At 43.1% G+C, this 18,782-nt stretch overlaps 2 protein-coding genes across 2 annotated transcripts; both read right to left on the bottom strand.

Annotated features, from left to right (window-relative positions):
- Nucleotides 1-580: 580 nt before the first annotated feature.
- LOC120056951 (protein transport protein Sec24A-like) lies at nt 581-7,840 on the bottom strand. The gene is made up of 8 exons (XM_039005250.1): nt 7,648-7,840; nt 6,112-6,222; nt 5,201-5,376; nt 4,708-4,845; nt 4,383-4,487; nt 2,849-2,941; nt 2,233-2,336; nt 581-1,921 (listed from the first exon to the last, which is right to left on the bottom strand). The coding sequence occupies exons 1-8, from the start codon at nt 7,721-7,723 to the stop codon at nt 1,807-1,809; spliced, it is 918 nt and encodes a 305-aa protein (XP_038861178.1). The 5' UTR covers nt 7,724-7,840; the 3' UTR covers nt 581-1,806.
- A 2,054-nt stretch (nt 7,841-9,894) lies between these two features.
- LOC120056949 (protein transport protein Sec24A-like) lies at nt 9,895-17,155 on the bottom strand. The gene is made up of 8 exons (XM_039005249.1): nt 16,963-17,155; nt 15,426-15,536; nt 14,515-14,690; nt 14,022-14,159; nt 13,697-13,801; nt 12,163-12,255; nt 11,547-11,650; nt 9,895-11,235 (listed from the first exon to the last, which is right to left on the bottom strand). The coding sequence occupies exons 1-8, from the start codon at nt 17,036-17,038 to the stop codon at nt 11,121-11,123; spliced, it is 918 nt and encodes a 305-aa protein (XP_038861177.1). The 5' UTR covers nt 17,039-17,155; the 3' UTR covers nt 9,895-11,120.
- Between the last annotated feature and the right edge of the window lie 1,627 nt (nt 17,156-18,782).

The following is an 18,782-nucleotide window of genomic DNA, read 5'->3' as shown; positions in this document are numbered from 1 at the left end:
AAGAGAATCATTCGTCTGAGGCTGCAGCAATATCCATGACTGTACTAGAAACGATACAACATCACCGGTGAAGTGTTCTTGAGAGAAGTCCTTATCAACCAGTGGAACGGAAGAATTCCTCAGTCCCGGCAGACTGTCAGAACATCATTTTTAATAGTTATGTGGGACTGATACCAGTGCGGAAGAGCTGGTCACTTTTAAGGGACTTTTTTAATGATTACCTTGACAATATGACAATTTAATATTACTGTCTTGTAGACAAGTGAAAGTTGTTTTATTGTGAATTTCCACCTATGTACACTCAGGCCTACACATTGCACACCCTTTGGTCTGTCCATTTTCATCCCACACGTTTTTTTTTACATTTTTCAAAATGTAACATTTCAATAGCTCCTTGGTCATGTGACCTACTGGACTCAAACAAGGTTCAGAATGGCCACTGATTACCCTTCTATATCAAACACCCTTTGGTTTGTCCATTTATCACACGTTTTTTTTCTTCTTTCATTTTTCAAACTTTCTAATTTCAATTGGTCATGTAACCTAAAACATACTCTGCCCATCCATGACAAACCACAACTACGTTTAAAAAGTCCCAAAATTTTATTAGCGTCTCTTCATATGTTCATACTAAAATCAGCAATTCTTTACCATTATAATGTAGTATTTTCAATATACAAGTATCAATAAGCATGATTAAAAGATCACAATGGCTTTATGTCTGCGTTAAAGAATTTCCCATATCCTATTATATTAAAATATTTCATGTATCTGTATTTAAACAGTTTCAATAATAAAAAGTGAGTTCCCATACAAGGCAATAACCGTATTTAATCAGATCGGGAATCTCATAAATTAAACTAAAAACACAAAAAAATGATAGTTTTGAATGTCCAAGAGGAGGAAAAAGGGTGAGTCTTTGAAGGAAAGACCAGACCCAAGAGATGAGACGGCATTCCATTGCTTAGGGGCAATTCCACAGTAACAGACATTATGCATAGAGTTGTATGGTTTGTTTAACTTTGCAATCACTGGTTTTTGTTTGAAATACATTTTAAAGTGAAATATTTGAGTCTCAGTGTCACTGTTACCGTGGAATCCCCCTTAGTCAACAACATTCAAGGCAGGAAATTATAACGAGCTCTGTTCACCTTTAAAAACATCTACATTTTGGACTTTACATTAAGCCTAGAGATTTGTTCGACACAATAACCAAACTTCTGTCCTTTACCACTAATTGGTAGATTACTATTGTCATCATCATCATAGCTGAGATATACTGTATTCTTATGCATAAGTTGACATCCAATAATAAACAGTCCAAGGTTAGACGATACTCCTCCAACATGGCCTTCAGCATGATACATATATTACTTTATTAACAAATACAACGGTGCTTTTTGAACAAGACTTCACATCCATAGCCAGAACTGTATCTGAAAAGATCTCTTAGAAAGCATAGCTCTATGAGAATAAACACTGATTTGTTCAATCACTGATGTACATAATATCGTTTCATGGATTCCCTGGTCTTGACATGTTCCAGCTGAAAACAAAAAGAGGCAAATCAGAATTAGCCTAGTTGCCTCTGTCCATGTCACCACAAAGTTTGATCTGTTTGAAAGAAAGTCTGCGGATGGGGGGGGCAATCTTTAGGAAAGGCAATGCTAGACACAAAAATAGTGCGCCATAACTGAAGATGCTGTGAGAGTCAGCCGTTCCTGACAGGTTCAATCTTCCCAACGTTCGTTCACACACTGATGCACATCCGGTCAGTGTTCCCAGGGCTGACTCCATACGCTGCGTTTACTTGGAGACTTGCTGTTGGACGTGGAGTAAAAACTCATAGTAAGACAAGGCCGACTCTGTCCGATCCTCAATCATGTTCTGCATAAAGCTGGCTTTCAGTGGGCTCTCATCCCTGGAAAGGAACGGAAAAGGGAAGGTTGGATCCACAACATTTACACAGTCTCTTGCAGAATTGAACTCTGTCATTTGACAGGTCAGCAAAACTCATTGTCAATGAGTTCAACCTGATCTTAATACTTCTCATTTCATTTTGGGCTTCAAACTCAACCAAATGGCACCCTATTCCCTAAACAGTGCACTACTTTTGTACGAGCTCTACGGGCCCTGGTAAAAAGTAGTGAACTATAAAGGGAATAGGGGGCCATTTGGAATGCATACATGGCCTCAACTCCCCAGTGATATCATCTAGTTACTACTGCCTACCTAATGACATGCAGGATGGGGAAAAAGGGCCTCTGTTCCCTCAGCCAGCCAACAAACGCTCTGGTTCTCTGGGACTCTGCAGTGTCCAACTCCGGGAGAAGGTTCTGGGAGATACAACACATTATAATAATATCTTTATGGTCTCCCTTTCAGGAAATTTGTTGTGCATCGCATTTTAAACAGCATTATAGTGCAATATATACACACATAGTACAATATAAGTCACAAACAAAAGATACAACCAACACGTGTGAATTAAGTGCTATATGGCCAATACACCAGGGCTAGGGGCTGTTCTTAAACACGACGCACCGCAGAATGCCTGGATACAGCCCTTAGCCGCGGAATAAAGGCCTTTTACAGCAAACCCAAGGCGCCTTATTGCTATTACATAAACTGGTTACCAATTTAATTGTAAAAAAAATGGTGTCATACCCATTGTATACGGTCTGATATACCATGGCTTTCAGCCAATCGGCATTCAGGGCTCGAACCACTCGGTTTATAACAGTATAATACACAGAGGTCTTGGTGAGCAATACAGAACCTTGTCAGGAGCAGGGGAGCTGGGCTAAGAGAAACAGTTAAAGGGGGAGCAGGTGCTTAGGTTCCTTACCATGTTCTGAGGCACAGCAGCGTAGTCTGGGACCCCCAGGACTTGCGTGAGGAAGTCGGGGTTGCAGTTTCTTCCGATCCAGAGATAGATCACCTGTTGGAGAATGGAGAAGACTGAAGTCAGTCACATTGGGTTCGTGTTTTGCATCTGTCTGTTTGTTGAGAAGAATCCACTGTAGATGTGTTGCAAGTCTATCTATTTTGTACGCCAAATGACAGAAGGATTCCTCAATAATTATCATGCAAATTGGCGCAAGCTAAAGCATGATGGTGAAATGCATCCGACTGTTGATGATGCAATGTGTCAATGCTGTCATTGTAGCTGTCCCTAATAAATTAAACACTACATGACCAAATGTATGTGGACACCTGCTCATCCAACATCTCATTCCAAAATCATGGGCATTAATATGGAGTTGGTCCCCCCTTTGCTACTATAACAGCAGGCACTCTTCTGGGAAGGCCTTTCACATGTTGGAACATTGCGTGAGGGACTTGCTTCCATTCAGCCACAAGAGAATTAGTGAGGTAGGGCACTGATGTTGGGCGATTAGGCCTGGCTCGCAAAGGTGTTCGATGGGGTTGAGGTCAGGGCTCTGTGCAGGCCAGTCAAGTTCTTCCACACCCGATCAACAAACTATTTCTGTATGGACCTCGCTTTGCGCATGGTGGCATTGTCATGCTGAAAACAGAAAAGGACCTTCCCCAAAATGTTGCCACAAAGTTGGAAGCACAGTATCATCTAGAATGTCATTGTATGTTGTAGCATTAAGATTTCCCTTCACTGGAACTAAGGGGTCTAGCCCAAATCATCAAAAACAGCCCAGACAATTATTCCTCCTCCAAACGTTAGTTGGCACTGTGCATTGGGGCAGGTAGCATTCTCCTGGCATCCGCCAAACCTAGATCCGTCCGTCGGACTGCCAGATGGTGAAAGTCTGCTCCAGAGTACAATGGTTGCAAGCTTTATACCACTCCAGTCGAAGCTTGGCATTGCACATGTTGATCTTAGGCTTGTGTGCGTCTACTCGTCCACGAAAACCCATTTCATGAAGCTCCCAACGCACAGTTCTTGTGCTGACGTTGCTTCCAGAGGCAGTTTGAAACTCGGTAGTGAGTGTTGCAACTGAGGACAGATGATTTTTACACCCTATGTGCTTCAGCACTCGGCGGTCCTGTTCTTTGAGCTTGTGTGGCCTACCACTATTCGGCTGAGCCGTTGTTGCTCCTAGACGTTTCAACTTCACAATAACAGCACTTAAAGTTGACCGGGGCAGCTCTAGCGGGGCAGAAATTTGACGAACTGACTTGTTGGAAAGGTGGCATCCTATGACTGTGCCACATTGAAAGTCACTGAGCTCTTCAGTAAGGCTATTCTACTGCAAATGTTTGTCTATGGATATTGTATTGGCTGTGTGCTCTATTTTATACACCTGCCAGAAACGGGTGTGGCTGAAATAGATTAATCCACTAATTTGAAAGGGGTGTTGACATACTTTTGCATATATAGTGTACATCATCATCATGCTACTAACCGAGCCAGCATCCATGAGGAAGGCCCCCTCTCTGCTCAGCTTCTCCACAGACAGCTGCTGGACTCTGGGCTGGGGGATGGCGCGCTCACTGATGTTCAGGGCTCCCTGTGGAGGGGGTGGAAGGAGGGGGACGAAAAGAGAAGTTAGGTTAATAAAAGAGGAAAAGTGCAATATATCCACACGTCAGATGAAAGCAGAAGCATAGACCTGAATATCAGTGTTCTTTCTTTAAATGATCTGAGTGTATAAGAGGTGATAAACTATATAACTGTAGAGAAAAATATTGTTCTTCTCATTATCTATGCTCTGTTCCCCTAGCCCTCACCTCGTCAGTCAGGTCGTCCACGCGGTACAGCGCTGGGTGGATCATCAGCATGACGTAGGCCAGGGGCTGGTACTTCAGCTGACACATGGCAAACACACGGTCGTCCAGCCTGGTGCTTGTACCGGTTCGGAAAGCTTTCTGTGGACCACAGAGAATAAAAACAACATATGAGCAAAGCATCACAAAGGAGATCCGTAAGCCAAAAGGTAGCTTGGTCAGTTTATCTGACTGACTGGATTTCTTATGGTGTTTTAAAGCTGGTTTTTATGCCATGCTAAATTGGATTATAACTACAGGAATAGCCTCTCTTCGGTGAAAGTTGAAATCCCAATGGGAAGTAGGTTTCATCCCACATGGCACCCTATTCCTTATATTGTACACTACTTTTGACCAGAGCCCAGGTCAAAAGTAGTGCAGGGAATAGGGTGGCATATGGGATGAAGCCGTAGACTGCCAGGGTACTAGCCAGGGAGAGAGTGGGTGGGTAGTCGACCTGTTTGAGCAGGGCCAGGATGTAGAGGGGGAACAGCCTGAGGCAGGCGGGGGCCAGGAGGCCAGGCTGCTGGATGGTGAGCACAGAGGTGCGGTAGGATGTCAGAGAGTCAATGGAAGCGTTGGTCATCGCGTCCCGGGCGTCACTCAAACTGGATGTCACCGAGCGATCCACAGCTAGAGGGGGAGGACACACATCAGGAACAGGGCATTGAATTCAAAACTCTCAGCTACATTTTTACCTCGGGGATTGGGATTCACAAGTTACATGATTGTACAGTACATGTTTACAGTCATGGCCTTCATTACAAAAAGCAACCATTGGGTTCAATCATTTCTTATATATATATATATATATATATATATATCAGGGTAAACCAGCAATAATAGTACCTTATATTACAGTAGTTTCTCTTTAGAAAAACAGGTAACACTATTTGGAGAGTCCATCTGTACTAACCCTCATTCTAACCCTAAATTTAGCCCTTACCCTTATTCTAAACTCAACAATAACCTTAGCAAGCAGTTGTTTATCTGTAGAGCTTCGACAGATGGACTTTCCAGACCATCCAAATAAAGTGACTGAATAACATGTAGAATATTTTATCAGTGACTGATACTAATAAAACCTCCAATACATTATAAGAAGATTAGTCTTCAGTCAGTTTGATTTAGCCACTTGGATTCCACAAAGGTCACAGTAACCAGGCAACCATCTGACATCACCCATTACCATCTGTCCATGCAAATGAGGCAGCTATGGAAGGCACTGCGTGGATGACAAGCGTGTTCTCACTATGAGACATTAAAGACCACAGGATGATGGGACAGTCTAAGGACTTCCCCTGGTACTGATGGAAATAAACAAGCCTTTAATAACTACACCAACACTGCGTCCCTGGAACTACCTACCCATGCTGGCCAGCAGACCAGTGATAGCCTGGACATCAGCCCCAGCAAAGATGTCAGACAGGGAGTTGACAACAGGCAAACACATGGTGTGGACTCGAATTCTTCTCTCTCCTGTAGAAACAACACCAAGCAACAAGTTATTATTATTTCAGCATTACAATTGGTATGCATCGGAAATATAATATTTGTCAAGAAAGGAAACAAATAAAACTAAATTGCACTTCAGAAAGAAATAAGATCTTCAAATTTCAGTATCCATTACAAAAAGTGTTCCATCTCACTTGTTCATGTTTACAAACAGTGAGGCTGAGTCCCAAATGGCACACTATTCTCTATATAGTGCACTTTTTTTGACAAGAGCCTTTTGAGTCCTGGTAAAAAGTAGTACACCATGTATGGAATAGGGTGCTATTTGTTAACTCGAAATGACACAACGACAAGGTTCCAGTTTAACAAAGTTTACTATACTATATGAACACACTACAAGGTAGCCATTACACTCAAGGCTAGGTTCATCAACCAACAGACTCCCTGCGCAGGCGCACTCTTGACTGAGTGATAGCCCCGTAATAACAGAAGTATAGGGATACTTAAAACATGAACTTAACACTATTTGAGACGCACCCAGTGAATCTAAACCAAGTAAATCCAACAGAAAAAGAATGACAATAGCTGTGTTCGAATACGCATACTAACATACTGTATACTACATACTTAATGAGAATATACACTACATACTATTAGTTAATTTTAGTTTACTGTAATCCAACGGAATCCTTTTCAGTTGAGTTTACTAGCGCTTAGCCTGCCTACCGGAAGTCGATGCTGTTGCTATGCAAGTTCTTGCTAGCATAACAAATACTAGCTAGACATCTTACTGACTTCATTAACAATGTCCATTGAGAAAGCACAACAACTATACCACTTAACTAAGCAAAGAATGACGTGAATAATCAAGTCAATAAAAGTTAGATAGTATATAGTTAATATACTGGCAAGTACAATGTATTAGTAGCAAACTAACGTTAGGTAGCTAGCTAACATACAAGCAACTGCTGTAATGATATGCTATGTGGTTCATAAGGTTAGCGTAGCTAACAAATTGTCAGACAACATGTAACGTAACTTATTTGAAAAGTCATTACTTTATTACATTGCTCAACATTTGTCATAATTAGTATCCGCTCTCGGACTTCGGCAGCATATTTCCCCCCCATTTTCTTCAAATCTGAAAATGTGAAGCCACGCCCATTCTGAAGAATTGCATTATGGGCCCTAAAAGCACAGAAAGTGTCCCACTTCTTGTATACTTTGAATTTTGGTGAATGTAGTACAACATCCAGGAACTTTTGGCATACTAACTATACCCATAGTATGACCTATAAGCACACTACATACTCAATGTATGTCACAAATAGTATGGTTAGTGTGAGTATTCAAACACAGCTAATATTTTTATGGTAACGCTCCCTACACGATCTCAGAGCCCCCCCCCCCCCCCCCCCCCCCCCATCACAGCAGCTCCAGACAGTGTACCTTTGCTGGATGTATAGAGCAGCGCAGCCTGGAAGGAGACGGACTGCATGTCCACCAGGTTCTCCTCAATGGACATCTGCACAGCAAAGCCCGCGTCTGGGTTCACATTGGGCAGGGACAGCAGATCCGTGGAGCGCACAAAGAAGTTCCCATGGAACGTGTGGATGGACAAACCTGCATGGAAGTTGAGGGGTCAGAGTTTTATATTTTCTTTTCACAATAATCAACATACAAAATAAACTGTCCCTTTTTCAGGACCCTGTCTTTCAAAGATAATTCGTAAAAATCCAAATAACTTCACAGATCTTCATTGTAAAGGGTTTAAACACTGTTTCCCATGCTTGTTCAATTAACCATAAACAATGAATGAATGAACATGCACCTGTGGAACGGTCGTTAAGACACTAACAGCTTACAGACGGTAAGCAATTAAGGTCACAGTTATAAAAACTTAGGACACTAAAGAGGCCTTTCTACTGACTCTGAAAAACACCAAAAGAAAGATGCCCAGGGTCCCTGCTCATCTGCGTGAACGTGCCTTAGGCATGCTGCAAGGAAGCCATGAGGACTGCAGATGTTGCCAGGGCAATAAATTGCAATGTCCGTACTGTGAGACGGACAGCTGATCGTACTCGTGGTGGCAGACCACGTGTAACGAGACCTGCACAGGATCGGTACATCCGAACATCACACCTGCGGGACATGTACAGGATGGCAACAACAACTGCCCGATTTACACCAGGAACGCACACTCTCTCCATCAGTGCTCAGACTGTCCGCAATAGGCTGAGAGAGGCTGGACTGAGGGCTTGTAGGCCTGTTGTAAGGCAGGTCCTCACCAGACATCACCAGTAACAACGTCGCCTATGGGCACAAACCCACCGTCGCTGGACCAGACAGGAACGGCAAAAAGTGCTCTTCACTGACGAGTCGTGGTTTTGTCTCACCAGGGGTGATGGTCGGATTCGCGTTTATCGTCGAAGGAATGAGAGTTACACCGAGGCCTGTACTCTGGAACAGGATCGATTTGAAGGTGGAAGGTCAATCATCGTCTTGGACGGTGTGTCACAGCATCATCGGACAGAGTTTGTTGTCATTGCAGGCAATCTCGACGCTGTGCGTTACAGGGAAGACATCCTCCTCCCTCATGTGGTACACTTCCTGCAGGCTCATCCTGACATGACCCTCCAGCATGACAATGCCACCAGCCATACTGCTCGTTCTGTGCATGATTTCCTGCAAGTGTTCTGCAATGGCCAGCGAAGAGCCCGGATCTCAATCCCATTGAGCACGTCTGGAACCGGTTGGATCAGAGGGTGAGGGCTAGGGCTATTCCACCCCCCAGAAATGTCCGGGAACTTGTAGGTGCCTTGGTGGAAGAGTGGGGTAACATCTCACAGCAAGTACTGGCAAATCTGGTGCAGTCTGGTGCATGAGGAGGAGATGCACTGCAGTACTTAATGCAGCTGGTGGCCACACCTGATACTGACTGTTACTTTTGATTTTGACCCCCCCTTTGTTCAGGGCCACATTATTCCATTTCTGTTAGTCACATGTCTGTGGAACTTGTTCAGTTTAAGTCTCAGTTGTTGAGTCTTGTTATGTTCATACAAATATTTACACATGTTAAGTTTGCTGAAAATAAACGCAGTTGACAGTGAAAGGACGTTTCTTTTTTTGTTGAGTTTAGATATAGAAGTGGGTCCGAGAGATTTGAATGAAATACAATTAATCGGACAGTTTTTACTCCCAGATACTGAAATTAACTGGAGCAGACAGACTCACAACCACAAGTTTACAGGGTTCACAGTATCCTTCATCAATTGTCATTGAGATTTCCTTCAGCGAACAGAGCTGGTCACTTTTAAGGGACTTTTTTAATGATTACCTTGACAATATGACAATTTAATATTACTGTCTTGTAGACAAGTGAAAGTTGTTTTATTGTGAATTTCCACCTATGTACACTCAGGCCTACACATTGCACACCCTTTGGTCTGTCCATTTTCATCCCACACGTTTTTTTTTACATTTTTCAAAATGTAACATTTCAATAGCTCCTTGGTCATGTGACCTACTGGACTCAAACAAGGTTCAGAATGGCCACTGATTACCCTTCTATATCAAACACCCTTTGGTTTGTCCATTTATCACACGTTTTTTTTCTTCTTTCATTTTTCAAACTTTCTAATTTCAATTGGTCATGTAACCTAAAACATACTCTGCCCATCCATGACAAACCACAACTACGTTTAAAAAGTCCCAAAATTTTATTAGCGTCTCTTCATATGTTCATACTAAAATCAGCAATTCTTTACCATTATAATGTAGTATTTTCAATATACAAGTATCAATAAGCATGATTAAAAGATCACAATGGCTTTATGTCTGCGTTAAAGAATTTCCCATATCCTATTATATTAAAATATTTCATGTATCTGTATTTAAACAGTTTCAATAATAAAAAGTGAGTTCCCATACAAGGCAATAACCGTATTTAATCAGATCGGGAATCTCATAAATTAAACTAAAAACACAAAAAAATGATAGTTTTGAATGTCCAAGAGGAGGAAAAAGGGTGAGTCTTTGAAGGAAAGACCAGACCCAAGAGATGAGACGGCATTCCATTGCTTAGGGGCAATTCCACAGTAACAGACATTATGCATAGAGTTGTATGGTTTGTTTAACTTTGCAATCACTGGTTTTTGTTTGAAATACATTTTAAAGTGAAATATTTGAGTCTCAGTGTCACTGTTACCGTGGAATCCCCCTTAGTCAACAACATTCAAGGCAGGAAATTATAACGAGCTCTGTTCACCTTTAAAAACATCTACATTTTGGACTTTACATTAAGCCTAGAGATTTGTTCGACACAATAACCAAACTTCTGTCCTTTACCACTAATTGGTAGATTACTATTGTCATCATCATCATAGCTGAGATATACTGTATTCTTATGCATAAGTTGACATCCAATAATAAACAGTCCAAGGTTAGACGATACTCCTCCAACATGGCCTTCAGCATGATACATATATTACTTTATTAACAAATACAACGGTGCTTTTTGAACAAGACTTCACATCCATAGCCAGAACTGTATCTGAAAAGATCTCTTAGAAAGCATAGCTCTATGAGAATAAACACTGATTTGTTCAATCACTGATGTACATAATATCGTTTCATGGATTCCCTGGTCTTGACATGTTCCAGCTGAAAACAAAAAGAGGCAAATCAGAATTAGCCTAGTTGCCTCTGTCCATGTCACCACAAAGTTTGATCTGTTTGAAAGAAAGTCTGCGGATGGGGGGGGCAATCTTTAGGAAAGGCAATGCTAGACACAAAAATAGTGCGCCATAACTGAAGATGCTGTGAGAGTCAGCCGTTCCTGACAGGTTCAATCTTCCCAACGTTCGTTCACACACTGATGCACATCCGGTCAGTGTTCCCAGGGCTGACTCCATACGCTGCGTTTACTTGGAGACTTGCTGTTGGACGTGGAGTAAAAACTCATAGTAAGACAAGGCCGACTCTGTCCGATCCTCAATCATGTTCTGCATAAAGCTGGCTTTCAGTGGGCTCTCATCCCTGGAAAGGAACGGAAAAGGGAAGGTTGGATCCACAACATTTACACAGTCTCTTGCAGAATTGAACTCTGTCATTTGACAGGTCAGCAAAACTCATTGTCAATGAGTTCAACCTGATCTTAATACTTCTCATTTCATTTTGGGCTTCAAACTCAACCAAATGGCACCCTATTCCCTAAACAGTGCACTACTTTTGTACGAGCTCTACGGGCCCTGGTAAAAAGTAGTGAACTATAAAGGGAATAGGGGGCCATTTGGAATGCATACATGGCCTCAACTCCCCAGTGATATCATCTAGTTACTACTGCCTACCTAATGACATGCAGGATGGGGAAAAAGGGCCTCTGTTCCCTCAGCCAGCCAACAAACGCTCTGGTTCTCTGGGACTCTGCAGTGTCCAACTCCGGGAGAAGGTTCTGGGAGATACAACACATTATAATAATATCTTTATGGTCTCCCTTTCAGGAAATTTGTTGTGCATCGCATTTTAAACAGCATTATAGTGCAATATATACACACATAGTACAATATAAGTCACAAACAAAAGATACAACCAACACGTGTGAATTAAGTGCTATATGGCCAATACACCAGGGCTAGGGGCTGTTCTTAAACACGACGCACCGCAGAATGCCTGGATACAGCCCTTAGCCGCGGAATAAAGGCCTTTTACAGCAAACCCAAGGCGCCTTATTGCTATTACATAAACTGGTTACCAATTTAATTGTAAAAAAAATGGTGTCATACCCATTGTATACGGTCTGATATACCATGGCTTTCAGCCAATCGGCATTCAGGGCTCGAACCACTCGGTTTATAACAGTATAATACACAGAGGTCTTGGTGAGCAATACAGAACCTTGTCAGGAGCAGGGGAGCTGGGCTAAGAGAAACAGTTAAAGGGGGAGCAGGTGCTTAGGTTCCTTACCATGTTCTGAGGCACAGCAGCGTAGTCTGGGACCCCCAGGACTTGCGTGAGGAAGTCGGGGTTGCAGTTTCTTCCGATCCAGAGATAGATCACCTGTTGGAGAATGGAGAAGACTGAAGTCAGTCACATTGGGTTCGTGTTTTGCATCTGTCTGTTTGTTGAGAAGAATCCACTGTAGATGTGTTGCAAGTCTATCTATTTTGTACGCCAAATGACAGAAGGATTCCTCAATAATTATCATGCAAATTGGCGCAAGCTAAAGCATGATGGTGAAATGCATCCGACTGTTGATGATGCAATGTGTCAATGCTGTCATTGTAGCTGTCCCTAATAAATTAAACACTACATGACCAAATGTATGTGGACACCTGCTCATCCAACATCTCATTCCAAAATCATGGGCATTAATATGGAGTTGGTCCCCCCTTTGCTACTATAACAGCAGGCACTCTTCTGGGAAGGCCTTTCACATGTTGGAACATTGCGTGAGGGACTTGCTTCCATTCAGCCACAAGAGAATTAGTGAGGTAGGGCACTGATGTTGGGCGATTAGGCCTGGCTCGCAAAGGTGTTCGATGGGGTTGAGGTCAGGGCTCTGTGCAGGCCAGTCAAGTTCTTCCACACCCGATCAACAAACTATTTCTGTATGGACCTCGCTTTGCGCATGGTGGCATTGTCATGCTGAAAACAGAAAAGGACCTTCCCCAAAATGTTGCCACAAAGTTGGAAGCACAGTATCATCTAGAATGTCATTGTATGTTGTAGCATTAAGATTTCCCTTCACTGGAACTAAGGGGTCTAGCCCAAATCATCAAAAACAGCCCAGACAATTATTCCTCCTCCAAACGTTAGTTGGCACTGTGCATTGGGGCAGGTAGCATTCTCCTGGCATCCGCCAAACCTAGATCCGTCCGTCGGACTGCCAGATGGTGAAAGTCTGCTCCAGAGTACAATGGTTGCAAGCTTTATACCACTCCAGTCGAAGCTTGGCATTGCACATGTTGATCTTAGGCTTGTGTGCGTCTACTCGTCCACGAAAACCCATTTCATGAAGCTCCCAACGCACAGTTCTTGTGCTGACGTTGCTTCCAGAGGCAGTTTGAAACTCGGTAGTGAGTGTTGCAACTGAGGACAGATGATTTTTACACCCTATGTGCTTCAGCACTCGGCGGTCCTGTTCTTTGAGCTTGTGTGGCCTACCACTATTCGGCTGAGCCGTTGTTGCTCCTAGACGTTTCAACTTCACAATAACAGCACTTAAAGTTGACCGGGGCAGCTCTAGCGGGGCAGAAATTTGACGAACTGACTTGTTGGAAAGGTGGCATCCTATGACTGTGCCACATTGAAAGTCACTGAGCTCTTCAGTAAGGCTATTCTACTGCAAATGTTTGTCTATGGATATTGTATTGGCTGTGTGCTCTATTTTATACACCTGCCAGAAACGGGTGTGGCTGAAATAGATTAATCCACTAATTTGAAAGGGGTGTTGACATACTTTTGCATATATAGTGTACATCATCATCATGCTACTAACCGAGCCAGCATCCATGAGGAAGGCCCCCTCTCTGCTCAGCTTCTCCACAGACAGCTGCTGGACTCTGGGCTGGGGGATGGCGCGCTCACTGATGTTCAGGGCTCCCTGTGGAGGGGGTGGAAGGAGGGGGACGAAAAGAGAAGTTAGGTTAATAAAAGAGGAAAAGTGCAATATATCCACACGTCAGATGAAAGCAGAAGCATAGACCTGAATATCAGTGTTCTTTCTTTAAATGATCTGAGTGTATAAGAGGTGATAAACTATATAACTGTAGAGAAAAATATTGTTCTTCTCATTATCTATGCTCTGTTCCCCTAGCCCTCACCTCGTCAGTCAGGTCGTCCACGCGGTACAGCGCTGGGTGGATCATCAGCATGACGTAGGCCAGGGGCTGGTACTTCAGCTGACACATGGCAAACACACGGTCGTCCAGCCTGGTGCTTGTACCGGTTCGGAAAGCTTTCTGTGGACCACAGAGAATAAAAACAACATATGAGCAAAGCATCACAAAGGAGATCCGTAAGCCAAAAGGTAGCTTGGTCAGTTTATCTGACTGACTGGATTTCTTATGGTGTTTTAAAGCTGGTTTTTATGCCATGCTAAATTGGATTATAACTACAGGAATAGCCTCTCTTCGGTGAAAGTTGAAATCCCAATGGGAAGTAGGTTTCATCCCACATGGCACCCTATTCCTTATATTGTACACTACTTTTGACCAGAGCCCAGGTCAAAAGTAGTGCAGGGAATAGGGTGGCATATGGGATGAAGCCGTAGACTGCCAGGGTACTAGCCAGGGAGAGAGTGGGTGGGTAGTCGACCTGTTTGAGCAGGGCCAGGATGTAGAGGGGGAACAGCCTGAGGCAGGCGGGGGCCAGGAGGCCAGGCTGCTGGATGGTGAGCACAGAGGTGCGGTAGGATGTCAGAGAGTCAATGGAAGCGTTGGTCATCGCGTCCCGGGCGTCACTCAAACTGGATGTCACCGAGCGATCCACAGCTAGAGGGGGAGGACACACATCAGGAACAGGGCATTGAATTCAAAACTCTCAGCTACATTTTTACCTCGGGGATTGGGATTCACAAGTTACATGATTGTACAGTACATGTTTACAGTCATGGCCTTCATTACAAAAAGCAACCATTGGGTTCAATCATTTCTTATATATATATATATATATATATATATATCAGGGTAAACCAGCAATAATAGTACCTTATATTACAGTAGTTTCTCTTTAGAAAAACAGGTAACACTATTTGGAGAGTCCATCTGTACTAACCCTCATTCTAACCCTAAATTTAGCCCTTACCCTTATTCTAAACTCAACAATAACCTTAGCAAGCAGTTGTTTATCTGTAGAGCTTCGACAGATGGACTTTCCAGACCATCCAAATAAAGTGACTGAATAACATGTAGAATATTTTATCAGTGACTGATACTAATAAAACCTCCAATACATTATAAGAAGATTAGTCTTCAGTCAGTTTGATTTAGCCACTTGGATTCCACAAAGGTCACAGTAACCAGGCAACCATCTGACATCACCCATTACCATCTGTCCATGCAAATGAGGCAGCTATGGAAGGCACTGCGTGGATGACAAGCGTGTTCTCACTATGAGACATTAAAGACCACAGGATGATGGGACAGTCTAAGGACTTCCCCTGGTACTGATGGAAATAAACAAGCCTTTAATAACTACACCAACACTGCGTCCCTGGAACTACCTACCCATGCTGGCCAGCAGACCAGTGATAGCCTGGACATCAGCCCCAGCAAAGATGTCAGACAGGGAGTTGACAACAGGCAAACACATGGTGTGGACTCGAATTCTTCTCTCTCCTGTAGAAACAACACCAAGCAACAAGTTATTATTATTTCAGCATTACAATTGGTATGCATCGGAAATATAATATTTGTCAAGAAAGGAAACAAATAAAACTAAATTGCACTTCAGAAAGAAATAAGATCTTCAAATTTCAGTATCCATTACAAAAAGTGTTCCATCTCACTTGTTCATGTTTACAAACAGTGAGGCTGAGTCCCAAATGGCACACTATTCTCTATATAGTGCACTTTTTTTGACAAGAGCCTTTTGAGTCCTGGTAAAAAGTAGTACACCATGTATGGAATAGGGTGCTATTTGTTAACTCGAAATGACACAACGACAAGGTTCCAGTTTAACAAAGTTTACTATACTATATGAACACACTACAAGGTAGCCATTACACTCAAGGCTAGGTTCATCAACCAACAGACTCCCTGCGCAGGCGCACTCTTGACTGAGTGATAGCCCCGTAATAACAGAAGTATAGGGATACTTAAAACATGAACTTAACACTATTTGAGACGCACCCAGTGAATCTAAACCAAGTAAATCCAACAGAAAAAGAATGACAATAGCTGTGTTCGAATACGCATACTAACATACTGTATACTACATACTTAATGAGAATATACACTACATACTATTAGTTAATTTTAGTTTACTGTAATCCAACGGAATCCTTTTCAGTTGAGTTTACTAGCGCTTAGCCTGCCTACCGGAAGTCGATGCTGTTGCTATGCAAGTTCTTGCTAGCATAACAAATACTAGCTAGACATCTTACTGACTTCATTAACAATGTCCATTGAGAAAGCACAACAACTATACCACTTAACTAAGCAAAGAATGACGTGAATAATCAAGTCAATAAAAGTTAGATAGTATATAGTTAATATACTGGCAAGTACAATGTATTAGTAGCAAACTAACGTTAGGTAGCTAGCTAACATACAAGCAACTGCTGTAATGATATGCTATGTGGTTCATAAGGTTAGCGTAGCTAACAAATTGTCAGACAACATGTAACGTAACTTATTTGAAAAGTCATTACTTTATTACATTGCTCAACATTTGTCATAATTAGTATCCGCTCTCGGACTTCGGCAGCATATTTCCCCCCCATTTTCTTCAAATCTGAAAATGTGAAGCCACGCCCATTCTGAAGAATTGCATTATGGGCCCTAAAAGCACAGAAAGTGTCCCACTTCTTGTATACTTTGAATTTTGGTGAATGTAGTACAACATCCAGGAACTTTTGGCATACTAACTATACCCATAGTATGACCTATAAGCACACTACATACTCAATGTATGTCACAAATAGTATGGTTAGTGTGAGTATTCAAACACAGCTAATATTTTTATGGTAACGCTCCCTACACGATCTCAGAGCCCCCCCCCCCCCCCCCCCCCCCCCCATCACAGCAGCTCCAGACAGTGTACCTTTGCTGGATGTATAGAGCAGCGCAGCCTGGAAGGAGACGGACTGCATGTCCACCAGGTTCTCCTCAATGGACATCTGCACAGCAAAGCCCGCGTCTGGGTTCACATTGGGCAGGGACAGCAGATCCGTGGAGCGCACAAAGAAGTTCCCATGGAACGTGTGGATGGACAAACCTGCATGGAAGTTGAGGGGTCAGAGTTTTATATTTTCTTTTCACAATAATCAACATACAAAATAAACTGTCCCTTTTTCAGGACCCTGTCTTTCAAAGATAATTCGTAAAAATCCAAATAACTTCACAGATCTTCATTGTAAAGGGTTTAAACACTGTTTCCCATGCTTGTTCAATTAACCATAAACAATGAATGAATGAACATGCACCTGTGGAACGGTCGTTAAGACACTAACAGCTTACAGACGGTAAGCAATTAAGGTCACAGTTATAAAAACTTAGGACACTAAAGAGGCCTTTCTACTGACTCTGAAAAACACCAAAAGAAAGATGCCCAGGGTCCCTGCTCATCTGCGTGAACGTGCCTTAGGCATGCTGCAAGGAAGCCATGAGGACTGCAGATGTTGCCAGGGCAATAAATTGCAATGTCCGTACTGTGAGACGGACAGCTGATCGTACTCGTGGTGGCAGACCACGTGTAACGAGACCTGCACAGGATCGGTACATCCGAACATCACACCTGCGGGACATGTACAGGATGGCAACAACAACTGCCCGATTTACACCAGGAACGCACACTCTCTCCATCAGTGCTCAGACTGTCCGCAATAGGCTGAGAGAGGCTGGACTGAGGGCTTGTAGGCCTGTTGTAAGGCAGGTCCTCACCAGACATCACCAGTAACAACGTCGCCTATGGGCACAAACCCACCGTCGCTGGACCAGACAGGAACGGCAAAAAGTGCTCTTCACTGACGAGTCGTGGTTTTGTCTCACCAGGGGTGATGGTCGGATTCGCGTTTATCGTCGAAGGAATGAGAGTTACACCGAGGCCTGTACTCTGGAACAGGATCGATTTGAAGGTGGAAGGTCAATCATCGTCTTGGACGGTGTGTCACAGCATCATCGGACAGAGTTTGTTGTCATTGCAGGCAATCTCGACGCTGTGCGTTACAGGGAAGACATCCTCCTCCCTCATGTGGTACACTTCCTGCAGGCTCATCCTGACATGACCCTCCAGCATGACAATGCCACCAGCCATACTGCTCGTTCTGTGCATGATTTCCTGCAAGTGTTCTGCAATGGCCAGCGAAGAGCCCGGATCTCAATCCCATTGAGCACGTCTGGAACCGGTTGGATCAGAGGGTGAGGGCTAGGGCTATTCCACCCCCCAGAAATGTCCGGGAACTTGTAGGTGCCTTGGTGGAAGAGTGGGGTAACATCTCACAGCAAGTACTGGCAAATCTGGTGCAGTCTGGTGCATGAGGAGGAGATGCACTGCAGTACTTAATGCAGCTGGTGGCCACACCTGATACTGACTGTTACTTTTGATTTTGACCCCCCCTTTGTTCAGGGCCACATTATTCCATTTCTGTTAGTCACATGTCTGTGGAACTTGTTCAGTTTAAGTCTCAGTTGTTGAGTCTTGTTATGTTCATACAAATATTTACACATGTTAAGTTTGCTGAAAATAAACGCAGTTGACAGTGAAAGGACGTTTCTTTTTTTGTTGAGTTTAGATATAGAAGTGGGTCCGAGAGATTTGAATGAAATACAATTAATCGGACAGTTTTTACTCCCAGATACTGAAATTAACTGGAGCAGACAGACTCACAACCACAAGTTTACAGGGTTCACAGTATCCTTCAT

Source organism: Salvelinus namaycush, chromosome 12 (assembly GCF_016432855.1).
Source record: "Salvelinus namaycush isolate Seneca chromosome 12, SaNama_1.0, whole genome shotgun sequence".
NCBI lineage: Eukaryota > Metazoa > Chordata > Actinopteri > Salmoniformes > Salmonidae > Salvelinus > Salvelinus namaycush.
Note: the sequence above shows the minus strand (reverse complement) of the source record. Positions and strands in the feature narration are given on the sequence as shown.